Below are 15,639 nucleotides of genomic sequence, written 5' to 3'. Positions count from 1 at the left end.
TCCAGAATGCTAGAAGTTTCAGGTGCTTTCTTCGTAGCTGAAGCAAGTGGCTGGAGAGCTCTGAGAAACTTCCCTACTTTCCAGTCTTGGTAAAGCCTGGTATTACAGTAATTTCCTGGAGGTGGATGAGATCTGCTTTGATATCCATCGGTGCTTTTGTACATCAGAAGACCTGTACATCCTCTTCAGTTAACACACGGTGCACCTCCCTGCGGAGGTGAGAGCACTGGGTGTGTGATATAATAGTGCATAATGTTAACCACAAGCTTTTTATAGCAGAGCTCTTCTTAAATGTGAAAATTTCCATACAACTTTTTTTCATGCTACAGGGTGTCACATTTCAAAAGGCAGTACTATGGCAAGCCAGTGGTTAGTTCATATGATTACTTCGAAATTAGTAAAATGATACAGTGATAAAAATGTTGGCTTTGTGTACCATAATTTCTTGCTGGAGTGATTTCTTAGGTTTACAAGTAATTTTGTTGCAAAGTACAATATTATTTTGCAGAAAGAAGTTGTGCTGCAATAGAGAAGATTTTTTTTCATTACTTGTGTTGTTTTACTAATTCCCTTAGCGTCTGCTTTTTATTTATGGTTGAGTGACAAATGGTAACAGATTGGGTTATAACAATATGTACATTTAATAGGTGTGTTATAACAATATGTACATTTAATAGGTGTGTATTCTTTTCTTTGTGTCTTGTGTTCATGGAATAAGTCCTCAGACAAAATATTTTTCCAGCAAGGGAACAAAACAAATATCTAGCTATTCACAAATAAAATGCATCATATTCTAAAAGTAGACATTTTAGACACAGTTTGAGTAGCTTTTTATTGTTACATCTTCTGCAGACCTGCTATTCTGAGGTCCTGAAGCTACATTTCTTTGGAAACCTGACACAGTTTAGAATTGTGTATTTGACATATATGACTCTGGACATTGGTCTAGATGGTTAATATTATTTCTTCATGGAGAAAAGAGTACAATCAGCCTTGAGAACTTGTTCCACAATAAGCTGTTGCTTTGAATAAGATAATTTCAAAGAAAGAGATAACCAGCTGATTTTTGTTTTCTATCTTCGAGGTTGGGGCAGTGGAAGAAGTTTTGCATTATGAAAGTGTGAGCTTGCAAACACAGCATACATACAGATCGTTCAAGTGATGGTAAATGACGCTAATGGAGTCTCACGAGTGGTGAGATTACTCACTCATGGATGAAAATTCTGTGTTTGGGCAATCTCTAGGCATGGCAGAAGGTAGATCTGTTCCAAATGGCTTTTTGATTTGTGCTACATATTGGGGAGATAGTTATTGTCCTTGGGTGGTAGGTGGGCAGAGATCTGTCTGGACCTGGAAAATTTGTTGGGTTTTTTAAATTACTATCATTATTTAGGTGCTCAGGCATTTCTTGGACATGTTACAATTTTTCACAGGTAAAACATTGCATATGGGACTCAACCCCAAGCGAGAGGCAGCATGACCAACTTCCTCCATATTGGACAAAATAAGCAATTCCTAGGAAGTTAGGGATGGGCCCTGTATGGGGTTCCTATGGGGATGATTCGTTATGCTTCTGGGCAGCAGTGTAAGGCTCTGGCACGCTCTTATCCTGCATGTACTACTACTGTTCTACTTGGTGGGTGTTAAATCTTCTTTACACAGAAATCATTGTTCTGAGACTTGAAATTAGCCTGTTTCATAACTACAGTGCATGTTGTAGGTCATTGAAATGCTACGAGTGTTCAGTTAATGCAATGTACTCTTCAAAAAGATGCTCCAGGCATTTTACACTTTGTAAAAGAAAAGAAAAAAGTCCAATAAAATACCCAGGGATAGTAGACCAAAAAAATACATTCTCTAATTTAAAGTGATCCAGAGTCATCTCAAGTTCATGAACCAGCACCGCTGTCTGATGTCAGCAGAACTGAGCGGAAGCGTGTGGTTTGTGAGCTAGCTGCTGCCGTAGAGTCACAACTTCTCGCTGGCTGAGCCTGTGGATGGGCTGTGCGGGGCAGACCGCAGTGCAAACCTGCCGACTATTCGGCAGCAGGATTAAGACCCTGCCTCAAGTTGAAACTTCAGCTACTTGACACTGAGCCGTGCTGTAAGTTTCTGCAGTGTTTCGTATTGCGAATGGTGATAGACCACGATTAGCAGAGAAGTAGGCAAGGACATCTCCTGCTTCTACTCTGCCAGATAGCCATTTCATCACAGGAGGGAGGAAGAGAAAAAGCAAGCCACGTCCTTGGAGAGAGAAGCAAGCTGCTGCTAGAAAAGAAAAAAAAGAACATTATTGCCTCATGTTCCTGCAGCATGTGACCAGTTACAGCAATTGCTGATTGTCTACATACCAGGAAAAAAAATGCCCTGTAGTATAAAATGTTCACAGTCTCTACTTCAGGTCATTACAAATGACCTTTCCTCTAAAGGCAGTTATTAAGGAAGTCAACTACTAATCCAACATTTAAATATACTTTGCTGAGCAAGAAGAAAATCAGAGAGTACACGAGAGGTTCTTTTTTTTTTAAGTCTGTAGTGAACTTTATTTTCTTTCCATTGTCTCTGTGTGCTTTGCTGAATGAGGTGATGTTTCTCATTCTTTGAAAATAAGCGCTTAAATATAATGAAGCAGATAGGAAAGAAGAAATTTAAGAGATGTCACAGAAGACTTGAAATGCCCATTTAACACTTTCTCTGTTAAGAGGATGCTACAGAGTGTATTCCGTATTGTACAGAAGAAGTAGGGCTACTTCTGGCTGTAGAGAATCTGCAGCTGGTACAGATACAGGAGGTTGAGGTGGTCAGTTATGGTGTCTCAGGCACAGGGGCAACACATGCAGCTCAGGACCACAGGGATTGCTTGGGGAAATGATTTTTTTTCCCAAACTGTTCCAGCTTGATTGGCTTTCTTTGCCCTAGTGTGTATCTTTCAAGCAGACAAAAAGAATTAAGGCATGTGTGTGTGTTTCTAACATGGTTGCCTTTGTTGCAAAGAGAATTGTATGAGCAATATACAATGGCAATGCAGAGTTTTCTGCCATGCTCATGATCAAAGTTCCCATCCTGCAGAGCTTGTTTGAGCTAAGCAATACTAGGAAGAATTTCTGGAAAAGGATAGAGTTTTCATTCAATTAATTCATATTATATTAATAATTATATTATTTGTATTGAAGAATATATATATAAAAAACTTGTGAATAATATATATTATATATCTTTATTATGTATTATATATAGATAATATACATTATTTTATATATTATATATTTATATGTATATATAAATATAAAATAGTTACATTTAGCCACCCACCTGTACAAAAATAGTGAGCTTATTACAAATGTTTTTCTTACTTCTTTCATTTCAATTGGTTATTATTTCTATTGATTGCTGGTCCTTTTCATTTCCTATTGGGAGGAATCCATCCATTGAGAAATAGGGAAGATTTAAGTAGACTGCTGTGATTATTCCTCTGACCTAGCTGAAGAGTTACTGCTAAGTCTGTGGACACCTATGCAGGTCTAAAACAAATGATTCCTTAAGGAGAGTGTTTTTAGTGAACTCATTGCAGGTAAGAAATGGAGGGCTTCTCCTGAAAGTGTATATATGTCCCTTTTTTGCTTGGAAATGCCAAGTAGACATTAATTTATGCATTACCTGTGTAAAGATATGATGAAAACTGAGCCAAGAAAGCTCTTGGTGGTTAGAAAAGTACTCGAGGCATGTGGAATGCATAGGCATAGCAAACCCATGAAACACATAATTTGGGTATCAATAAAGCCTACCTGCCTTTAAAAAAAAAGAAGCTGATTACATATCTGCACAGGAAAATAAAAATAAAACCATAAACCTCAGAGTTCCTGCGAATGATTTGCTACTAACGTCAGTATTTTTTTAGAGAATGAGATGATTTAGATCAAGCAAACATTCTTCTGACATTAGTGACGTAACAGTCTCGTGTTCAGAGAGATTTCCTGTTTACTTTGGGTCTGAACATAGACGTCTGAAGAAAGTAGGTGCTAAAATTTTCATTCCACATCTGCATATAAAGACAGCCCGAACTGTTCTGAGATCTGCAGCAAACTTTTATATATATTTTTGTTCTTTAGAAAAAAGGGGGTAGTGACAGTTTAAAAATCTCATAAGAACAGAGATGTCTTGGTTTGCTGATGAAGCAAATTCCTCATTTTTAATCCTGTAATGCAGAAAATTATCAGGCAATGTCCATTTGGCAGCCTTGTGAGCTACTGTCATGCTCTTCTTAACTGGGACCTTTGTTAGCAAATTCACCTGGATTCAAGGGACTCGGTGTACCTTGGGGATGACTACTGCTCGCTTAGATCTGAAGAGCTCACAGATGGCAGTAAGGCATTGTAGTGAAGTTCAGTGCTTAGTTTTATGCTGTAACTTTTCATGAATTTTCTATTTCAAATCATAACTTCATGAGTGTTTGCAGATAGAATTAATACATCTTTTTTATAATTTAGTGTATGATTCATAGTTTTATTAAGTTGCAAGCTTAGTTTTGGATGTATACTTTTTTTCTAAATGGCAGAGATAATCTTCCCATTGCATTATTTTCCTAATTATAAAAAACGGGGATTATATTTAGTAACTTGCTGCAACTCTTCCTATGCCTTTGAAAATATGAATGCATTCATTTCCATTTAGCTATCCATTCCCTAGAGAATGAAGGAGTCTATTATAAAACAGACCATGGTCAAGATCTTGTATGGACTGATATCAGAAATAAGTATTTTTGAGTGGTTTGGTTTGTTTTGCTTTGCTTTTTAACTTTGCATGGTTGCATTTTGACAAACACTGTCATAGATTTGAAAACTTGCTTCATCTCCGTAATATGACTGTTGAGCAGTCTAGAGACTGAAGTCCTGAGGTTACTTCTGAACTCAGGTCAACTCAGCTTTGCTGCCAAGGCAGGAGGCCTTGTTTTACTCCCAAGCGATAAAAATCTAATAGTAGAAAAAACCAGCCTGCAATAAAGTCACTAAGTGAATTTTGTTTCTGTTTTGATGGTCTCTAGAAAATGAGATTACTGGTTGTTTTTGTTAGCTGACTTCATTAGATTTGTATCCCGTGAGCATAAAAAGCGTATTTTTAAATGTATGATCATGATACTAGCATATGAAAAAATCCCAACATCAAGACATGCTTTGGCATTAAATTATCATGTGTTTAGCAATTCTGCAACTGTTACCTTAACCTGCTAGGTGAGAAATTGCTGCATGTGAAGCTGTTTGGGAATTTACATTGGCACTAGAAACCAAAACTGGGTCTTGGAGAGCACATTTATGACAGCAGCAAACACACAGGCAGAATAATATACAGCATATCATAGGAAAAAGCATAAGACTTTGCTTTTAGAAAAAGAAAGGAGAAAGTGGAAGAATACTACTTGCTGCTGGCTGCAGTGAGAATGAATTCGGGTCGGTGGGAAGCACTCACCAGATGGCTGTCCTGGTCTGCAAGGGCCAGGCTGGGTCTAGCAGAGCCATCGCTCTGAATTAACACAGAGCAGGGTTAATAATCTTTCTTTCATGGCTTTTACCTCAGTAACTGTATGCAGGGGTTCCTGGTGCTCTTGGTTCTGCACTGACAACGCAGAGACACCAAGTAGCATTTGTGTGAAACCAGGTGGGGTTCATGGGGCTCATCAGCTCAGCAGGCTTCCAGGTGTAATTTGTCCCTGGATACAGTGGAGCTCCACTCACCCAGGGCTATGCCTGAGCTAACAGGGCTGATCCAAGCTGAATATATCTATGGGGTGGGTTATTTGCAATTTGGATAATACACCTTTTGAGTGTTTTAGTGGTAACTATAGAAAAAAGGGGAGAGAAATACAACACATGTTTTAAAATAGTGCTTATTGGTAGTTTAACTTGTAATGGATCTGATGCCACTTAAATTATTTTTTTCCAGGCAAAAACTGCTTCTCAGAAATGCAGATGTTCCTGTTATCATGCATACATATTTTAGTCAGAAGGTGCTACTCAGTGAGCATTCAGAAATGAGAGAGAAGACATACGGTCTTACAAAGATGCTTATTAGGAAGAATATTACATCTTTGGCACAGACATTCAGTCTAGATGACCTTGATGATGAGTTACACCAGGAATCTTCAGATAATCAGGTAAGGTCCATTTGGTTCACAGTTTAGCACTTGGTAAGAAGTTGGTGAGCAGATGTTCGGGAATCATAACCAAAAAAAAAAAATAATTCTAAATTACTGACCTGTTCAGTTTCCTCTTTCATTTAACCAAGGCTGAATTATATGCAGTGTTTATTTTAATAATATTTTCTTAGTGGAGGCTTTTGGCCCATCCAAATGCTGAACTGCTGTGAGGTTATTTTGCTGAAGTCTCACTACTGTGCTAAATAGTAATTGTAGCTTGTTTTTTCATTGTTTTTTCTCTTATTCTTTATAGCTGAATAGCTAAGCTGTATTTGAAAGAAAATCTGTTTTCTGCTAACTCACTCAACTTATTATTTCAAAGAAATATTCCCTTTTCCCACTCCTATTTCTTAACTCATTTCCTAATCGATCCTATGCTTTCTTTAAAGCATCAATTGGTAACACCACCCCCCTTTCCCGCCCCTTCAATTTGTTTTCTTTCCTATTTTGACTTTGTTTATATTAAAATGACAACTGACTGTGCATGTATCTAGCTGTTGTTGTACAAGCTGAGGTATTTTAAGGGATCTGGTTTTCTGATAGTCTGTGCCAGCACTTTCTGAAAGTAAGGCTCTTGTTAAGGCTTTATATTGGCCACCCAAAATCATTCTTAATATTTGAGAAGCTTGACCCTACAAGTTTGATGAACAACACTGAGTGTCAACAGTTGTATTTGTCTTATAAATAATTCCCATTATAGGTCTGGGAATGAAAAAGTTACATAAATCAAATGCTAATCTCCTTTCTTGCTTCAACTCTACCTTCTAAAAAGCTTCTACTGTGGTATTAAAAAACCAGAACAATTTACTTGTTCCCCTCATGGTTCCTAACAACAAAACCACTTCATTTAAATCTCAGTAGACAAGTTTTATTGCAACCGCTTTGTAGACAAAGGGTAGTGTCATACCACAATTTTCTTTTAAATACTGCAAATTCTCCTTTTCTACTGGTAGATAATGCTTATGGCACAGTCTGTAATACTCTGAAAACCTTTCTTGGCACCCAGCTTTTTATAAAAACAGGTTTCATTGTGAAAATAGAAATTTGGCTCATGCTGGGAAGGAGCCTATATATATAGACTATGTTAGTCTATACTTGCATGCAAGTTTTACTAAGAGAGGTTTATTTTAAAATCAAAATTAATGACATTAATTTACTTCTGGAGGAGGCTCCAGGGAGACCTTATAGCAGCCTTCTAGTACCTAAAGGGGCCTACAAGAAAGCTGGAGACAGACTTTTTACAAGGGCATGTAGTGATAGGACAAGGGGTAATGGCTTTAAACTGAAAGAGGGCAGATTTAGATTAGATGCAAGGAAGAAGTTCTTTACTGTGAGGGTGGTGAGGCATTGGAACAGGTTGCCCAGAGAAGTTGTGGATGCCCCATCCCTGGAATTGTTCCAGGCCAGGCTGGATGGGTCTTTGAGCAACCTGGTCTAGTGGAAGGTGTCCCTGCCCATGGCAGGGGTGTTGGAACGAAATTATCTTTAATGTCCCTTCCAACCCAAACCATTCTATGATTCTATGAAATTACTCATTTAGATTAAGGCAAAATGTAGCATAATTTTATTAATAAAATTTATTTCAAAAGTTTGGAAGATTTTATTCACAAAATATGTTTTGGAAGTAGCAAAAGAATAAATTAAGGTTTGTACTTCTGAAGTTTTATACTTTTCATTAATCATCTAATTCTTTTACACTGAAACATTTTACATTGAAATGTGTAAGTCTGAGGACTAACTTACTGTTCTATAAAACTAGACACCTGTTATTTTCAACTTAATCTGAAAGTCCAGAAGCATTCAAGATGGATTTTACCCCTTTTTTAGAAGAGGAAGGAACAGAACATCAAAGAACTAAAAATGAAACTCAGTTCAAGGGGAAGAATCATAAATACTAGTATCAGTTCTGTTTTCCTGCTGGTGTCACCCTCATCTCTCATGGATTGAGTTAGCTCAATCCAGAGCACCAGTTAAATACAGGAGAGCACTGTGTGCTTAATTCTCTTGAGTGTTCGTTAAAAATCCACAATAAATACTGGCTATTAGTCTGTAAGTTAGTTTAGGTGCAGTAAGTATTTTGAAACGGATTTTGCACTTTTTGCAGTGATTTTTCCTGCTGAAGTTTTACTCTCTAGCACTACATAGTTTCCAGGTCCCCTGAAATGTTTCTGTTAATGGGTTTTCCTTCACCAGGTTTCTTGTGCTCCGCAAATCCATAACAACTGTGATTCAAAACAGCATCCCTTAGCACGGAGTGCTGTTAATGATTCTCTGCTTGAAATGGTGGAAAGCCAGGGAGCAGTGGGATGGAGAGAAGCACAAGTACGAGTCATTATCCAAAGGGTGTACTGTTTGCCTGCAAGAGAAGGTTACAGAAGCCATGTTCAAGGAAACAAGCCTCTTTCTGCAATACCCATCATAAATTCAGATCCACCAAATGTTAGGTGAGTAATAGGATGCATGGGAATTTTCCTGTTGAGGTTGTGATATATGAGAAACCAAAGAGGAGGGAGTTTGGAAATGTCATTCTTAGTTGTCAGCTCGCAGGGAGTAAGCACGCTCAGCAAGGCGCTGGGCTCTTGATGGAAGTGGTGTAGTTTTTTAATAGGTATAGCGTGACACACAAGTAGTCCTGCCTAGAGGAGGGAAGGATCTGTCTATAGTTCATGTCATCAGCAGATGACAGGAAGATTTAAAACAAATTAATGGGAGGTTAATTTAAAACCAGTGATAATCATCAACATCTTATACTGTTCCTTGAGTTTCACAGAATAACTGTTACTTCCCACTTACCTATTTCAGTCTCCGGTATGCTCTGCTAGTAAGTTATGCTTATAGAGTGGTCTTTTGAAACAGAAGAGAAATACATAGAGACATGGAGAAACGAAAGGCTTTTCTAAAATGGGGATTTTGCACAGGTGCCATTAGAGAAACATAGGTGTACACATGCAAACTTCCATTATGAAGCCACTGGAAAAAGCTCCTGTTGACTTCTGGAAATCTGGAGGTCACAGCAGTTCAGCTCCTCTGCAGTAAAAGGTGATCTGGTGTCAAAACATTAACACCAATGTAGAAATCTTATACTCAAAACTGATGGAGCATACAGCTTTAGACCAGTGGTTTTAGCCTCTTCTGTTTTAGTCTTTGCATCCTAACACTGGTCTGGTTTTGGTGTAGGGAATCAATAATGGGACCTTGTTTTCTTAAGCACAAAAGATGTGCCAGACACAGTTTTCCCTTATGACCAGTACTGAACTGTTGAATCCTTTCCTTCTCCTTTTATGATCCCCAAGGTTTGAGACCAAAGACTGATTTCAAAGTCTTTCTCAGCAACTCTGGGTCTGAGATCACTGTGTCTATTATTCAGCTTACTTCCTTTGGTTTTGCACTAACTTTTGGTTCATGCTGGCTTAAAATTTTGAAAGGTAAGGTACATTCGATTTTGTTTTCACACAGGAAGATTATTAAAGTGAGTTACAGTGGCAGAGCTTATATAAAGCTTCTACGTTCAGCATTTCAGGACTTTAGGAGATCTCTCTTCCTACAGAGTTTAGGACCTGAATGGAGATGTGCAATTAGTTTAAAAGGTCCCATTGAGAACTCTCCAGATGTAATTTGCAGTAGGCTTTGAAGGGATTCTTCAAAGGTTTGAAGAATTTGAGTTCCTCTAAGCCACCCTGCTGGTTAGTAGTAGCATACTCACAGGTCCTTCTTCCTGAGATTTTGAAATACTGGAATTCTCCCAATTCTTGCTACCCTGTAAGCCACTGGATAATTTACAGCACTCATTGATCAATAAAATTCCTCCAGAAGGAATTTAGGAAGATTGTTCTTTCCAAAAATGCAAGCTCAGTTATCACCCACAGGAAAGTAATTATCAACAGCCTTGTTCCCAGTATTTTTTAAAAGCTTCTTTACATATAGTTATATTGACCTTAGATTGCATTATTTTTTAAAAAGTATTTGGTACATCTTGTTGTGTGAACTCATTGCTTTATATTTAATTCATTCTTGCTATAATACATATTTTTTTTAAAAAGTGAGAGAAAAAGTACTTTACCAGCCCCACATCAATATGTGATTTTGAGGACAGTATTCCTCCATGTAGATTTTCTTCCAGACGGCTACATTTTATCAAAAGTCAGGGCAGCTGACAGTCTATTATTCAAGCTGATTTTTAACAACATCAATTCTAGCAGAGTTCAAATGGTAATACCATCTCCATATTTCATTTCCAATTTTAACCAAAAGTATACTTAACTTGCAATCACACAATTTGAGGTAGTTAACCTGCGTGAGCCCACACCCTTCACAGGAATGGGGTGAAAGAAAACAGAAATCTCAGATTGCACTTCTTATGTCAAACTTGAAATAGAAATAAAATTAAAAAAATGAGAGTCTGTTGCTTCTGAGTACGTGCTGTAGCTGGGTATTCTCACGTGCAGTTGTTAAACTGGCCTCTTGGAAGTTCCTCAAATTTTATAGATGTCCCAGCTCAGAAAAGAGCTTGGTTGCTGTTGTTTGCAGCTATCGGACTGTCTTTTGGATCCTGAGGAGAAAAATCAACTCACTTTCTCTTTTGCAAAGAAGAGAAGGAACACTTCTTTTAAAGACTGAGGAATGGAAAACACTTCATACTGCTTTATCAGCTGCTATTTCCATGGCTGATAAGCATCCACATGAGACTTTTCTCCTCTATCAAAAATGTCTGTGTCTGTCACCTGATAGTGAGCAAAAGGGTCCAACGCCTTCTGGCAGTCCTTTGAACCAACTGATGGTTCATTCTTTTGTAATTAAAATACCCTCTTTTTTTCCTTGCAAACTTCTTTTTGTAAAGTAAAACTGCCATGAAAGTTTGTATTTTATAAGGCAAGATGAGTTAGATAATTCATTGTTTCATAAACAAAGGTTGCTAATTAGATATCAAGGTAGATGAATAGTTAATTGATTTGTATTTTAGATAGGCTGTTTTATTGTGTATCTTCTTTTGTAGCACTCCACAATAACCTAGATGTTGTTGCCACAGGGAAGCATAAAAAACACAGTAAGCTGAAAAGAGGCATGAAATTAAATGTGGAGCAGGGAAGTGATGCATTTTGTTCAAGGCATCCAGTTTCTAGGAGGAGACTGGCAAACTGTGGGAGAAACCTCTATTTTCATTGTAAGGAAATGGATTCGTTTAACTGGTTAGAACTAACACCAGTAAAGCATAGAAATTACACTAATGCCTATATGCATCTAGCTTTTATTGTTCATAAATACACACATATAGAATACGGCCTTTTACTGATAGACAAGTGGATATGTCTGATGGGTTTAAGTCTGTTTAGTATCTAAAGCATTTTCAGAGAACGCTGAGAAATCATTACAGAGACTGACAAGTTCTCCGGCTTCTGTCGTACTTAAATTGGTCCCACGTGCCCTGCATTATTGTTGAATTATTTGCCTTTCCCCCCCGTAATTAACTGCTCTCACAAATGGACTTTTCATGCTGAAGGAGTTTCATGGGGGAAAAAGAAAAAAGAAGAAAATATGACTCGCTGTGACTGTCTGCCCATTTCCAGCATTCCTGGCATACTTTTTCCTGCCTTTTCCCCTCTGATGAGAGAGATACTTTTGCTAATGACACAACACATGTTTGTCTAAACCCGATTATTTTGACTCTTTTTGACAAAGGCGTGGCTTATACATACGAGGATCCCAAAGAGACTCCTGTCAACCTGAGCTCACTGGCGCTGAGGTGTCTGACTCACTGCGTCGGCCTTGTACTTTGTGTTCCTGGGATAAAACAGTGTATAATTTGGATTTTGCTCTTGCCAGTATCTGTTTGTTTTGAGCGGGCCACGTGAGTTCAGTAAAAAATAGAGCTGGTCAGTTTTATGACTTAAAGGACAGGGCTGGCTGTGTGGTAGTTGGTGAAACTAAAATAGATGTATTTTTAGGATTATTAGGCAGTTAAACTGGTCAGACTGCTCAAAAGATCTGGGTGAGGAGGCTGGACTGAAAAGGGTGTTGTCTATTAAGGAGGAAAAGCTAACCACTGCTAATATAAAACAATGCCAGCTATAGCTGTGAATCCACATTTTAAAATCTTTGTGGGTGACTAGAGAAATTTTCCATTCGCTTCTCTTGGCATATATTTTGACCTACTTCCTACCTGAATGTTAGCACTCTAGCCTGCTGTAACTTCTATTCCAAGAACAAAAGAAAGACTGTACTTACTTTAAAAAAATAATGTGATCTGCCTCTATGCACTAGTCATCAATAGTTCTTTCGGTTTTGCTCTTTATTTTGTTTTCCATTTGCCAGATCTTAGAGCAGGGAAAGGCCTGCTACCATGCAAGCAGGACCCTTGGGGAGCAAAATATTTGTAAGAGCCGAGGATTTGTATGAGTGGCTGGAAGAAATAGAAGTGTGGGGAAAGTCACATTTCTCTTTCTGAGCAGGCCCCCAGAAACATGATAGTCAGTTGCTGGGATTCATTATGCTCTAGCAAGTTGTTGCAAGTTTCTGAGTAGTTTGTTCCTACGTGATTCTGTGTAAAACAGTTTTATTGGCAAGTGGTAATCCTGTAAAACTAATTCATTTCAAAGTTGGATTTCCTTTTCTCCTCTTTTTCTTCATCTAATGATCTTTGCTGTTTATCTTAACACAAATCTAGTCAATGGGTTAACCTGTCTGGCAGCATGCACAACTAAAAGTTGAGTGTCAGGTGCTGCAACTAGCATTCCAAGTAGGTGGACTAATATATTGAAAAGTCACCCTTCTGGTACGGAAAACCTAGGTTAAATTTTATAAAGCATATTGAAATAAACAACAACAACAAAAAAACCCTGGAGGTCATCTTATTTGAAAAGAGCCCAGATTGGAAAGGACTGTCATGAAAGATCCATGTTCACAGATGCTAACATCTGTCAGAATGCTTTTTGTGGCTGACTTAAATCTGTTTACAGCATTCCATTTGTTTTTTGTGTTTTTTTCAACAAAACATTTTAAATGGAATGGTCATAAATGCAAGTTTTTAAATATTACATTATGTTTCTGGGATGTGATTTTTCAAGTGGGAAATAAACAGGAAATAGGTAGCTGAAGTGCAGAAGAGAGTACTCCGTAAGCTAGAAGTTTTCTCCGATTTCCCCTTTTCAGATACTTCTCAGAAGTGAAGATACGTGCTTTTAATATTCTTGCAAAGTAGTCTAATTGCTACTCAACAGACTTGTAATAGTTCTCCTAACAGCTGTGGTTCAAGGTCTAGTAACCTGTTTCTGCTTTGAAGTCTCTCTTTTTTTGTTGTTCTTTTTTCTTCTTCGCAGTTAAGACTCCCTGACACTTGGATTATTCCTTTTTGCCTCCACCCTGCTCTATTTGTAATTCTCAAACTGGAGCCACCAAAACAGAGTGTAAGGACAAAAGGCTGTTGGAAAAACAGCTTTGGTATCACATTGTCCAGCTGAGATGTTAAATTTTATTATATATTTAACACTGTAGCTTCCCTATGCTGTTGCCCAGAGAGCCCTGAAAGTCTGTTTTCCTTGCTGCTGATGCTGCAGACGGATAGATGGAACTTGGGCTTCTTCCAGTGCCACTGTAGTACAACAATTTGTTCATTTGACATTACCGTTTATTTTTCAGTGCTAAATATTTACATTATCTTATTCTGTCCAAGGGCAAGGTGAAAGCACTGTTATCTGATATACTCTGTACAAAGAAAAAAAACGACCCCTCAACATACACCACCGTTTTTCAGCCCTGCACCAGGAATAGGTGATTAAACAATTTGCCATTGTTCTAAAATATGTCAGGGCAGTGGTAAAAGCTGCTGATATAGAAAAGAGTCTCAAGAAGACAGTAGCCAGCGTAGACCACAAGTATGACAGGGATGCAGTCTCTTTGGGAAGCAAATGGGCAGGAACAGAAACCAACTGTGAGGTGGCCAGCACTGTGTGTGCAGACTCCTGTATGCGTCTAGCAAAAAGGAGACACTGGTTGCTAGCTTGTATTTCCTCCATATACTCAAGTGCTTAGACTGATCAGTAAACTGCCCATATGTTCACAGAAGATAGTCACCCTCCCCACCCCCCACGCCCCCCAAGCCTGTTGTTGGTCAAGAAGGAGGAGTAGCTCTACTTACCAATGCATTCCCCATGATAGAGAAATTGCAGAGAAATGTAAATAACATAGAGAGACAGATAAATGGTATGGAAGCATCATTATGTAGAGTTGTGTATTCACCACCACTTACCTTGTAAGCATACCTTTTCACACCTCCCACATCTGATGATTGCATACAGGGCTTTAGAAAGCTGGGGAAGCTTTATTGCACCTGAAAACCTCATTTCCCACTGCCTTCTGTTTTATGGCTGTATCCACCCGACTGTTTTCAAGGGAATATGTAAATGGGGGGAATGGGAAGAGCAACATGGTCCCCGTATGTTATCTTATAGTGGAGACCAGTCTAGGGAGTAGAAAGTGAACAATTTGAAAAGGTAATTTTCCAGCCCTAGAGCCACAAGCAAGGTATGTGCTGTTGTACATTTTCTGGTGTAAACCAGGAATAGTAATTTTCCAGCACCTGTTATTTGTCAAGAAATATTCTAAGATGGCCTACGTAAAAGGTATGGAATCTTTCCCTTGGTTTCGACCTTTCTTCCCGTTGAATTTTTGTATCTCTGAAAGTTATGTGATTGACAGAACTGAAAGCAGAAATCCTCCATGTGTGTTTTACACCTCCACCTTTCACTGACTACATGACTTCAGTCCTGACCTGAAGGAAATATTAAAGTCATGCTGGAGCTCTCCGAAACTTTTATAAAAGCCAGATTGTGTCTCTGGGATTTGTTTTCCTGCTACTGTGGTACAGAAGGCAAGGACCATGAGCAGTGATAAATGTTATAAATGCCTAGATGGACATATGCTGAGCTAACTAACAGTTGGGAGAGATATTTAACCACCCAAATATTGCACATAATTTCTATGCAACTTGGGCAGGTAAACACTCTGTGTATGCATAGCCTTAAGTATCTGCATAGATCAGCAGATGTGCAAAGAAACATCAGCATAGATTTAATACAATAGCAGGTTTCCGAAAAGGAAGATTCTTAGAAATAACTTTTTGTCATCAGCTTTGTAAAAGCTTCTGTTTGGATATAACAAATCAATACTCCTTGGAAAGGTGTTACGAAGATACTCTTACTCTTTTGGGAAGAAGGAGGTCTTTTGTCCCAAAGAGTATAGAGTCAGGAATACACTGTCCTATGTGGTTTTAAAATTATGGGCACACTGAAATCCTCAAACTCACTTCAGTTAATGCCTCAACCCCCTCTTTGGCTAAAGAGGGCTTCACAAGCTTTGGAGAACATCATACTCCTCAAATGAGAAAAGTGATGAGGAAAGGCCTGGGATGAACTTACTGTGTATTACACTTCACACTATAAGGACTCGAGTGGAAT

General features: G+C 38.3%; 1 protein-coding gene across 5 annotated transcripts in view; it reads left to right on the top strand.

Annotated features, from left to right (window-relative positions):
* The window catches only part of SPIDR (scaffold protein involved in DNA repair), a 208,194-nt gene that overhangs the window by 129,374 nt on the left and 63,181 nt on the right, over positions 1–15,639 (top strand). For all 5 annotated transcript variants that reach the window (XM_030011353.2, XM_030011352.2, XM_030011351.2 and 2 more), the window contains 2 exons: positions 5,938–6,148; positions 8,384–8,634. In XM_030011353.2, the coding sequence (XP_029867213.1) occupies positions 5,938–6,148; positions 8,384–8,634 (462 nt within the window). The remainder of the gene's footprint in view (positions 1–5,937; positions 6,149–8,383; positions 8,635–15,639) is intronic.

Source organism: Aquila chrysaetos, chromosome 4 (genome assembly GCF_900496995.4).
Source record: "Aquila chrysaetos chrysaetos chromosome 4, bAquChr1.4, whole genome shotgun sequence".
In the NCBI taxonomy this organism is placed as follows: Eukaryota; Metazoa; Chordata; class Aves; order Accipitriformes; family Accipitridae; genus Aquila; species Aquila chrysaetos.
The sequence above is the reverse complement of the archived record's forward strand: the minus strand, read 5'-3'. Positions and strand labels throughout refer to the sequence as shown.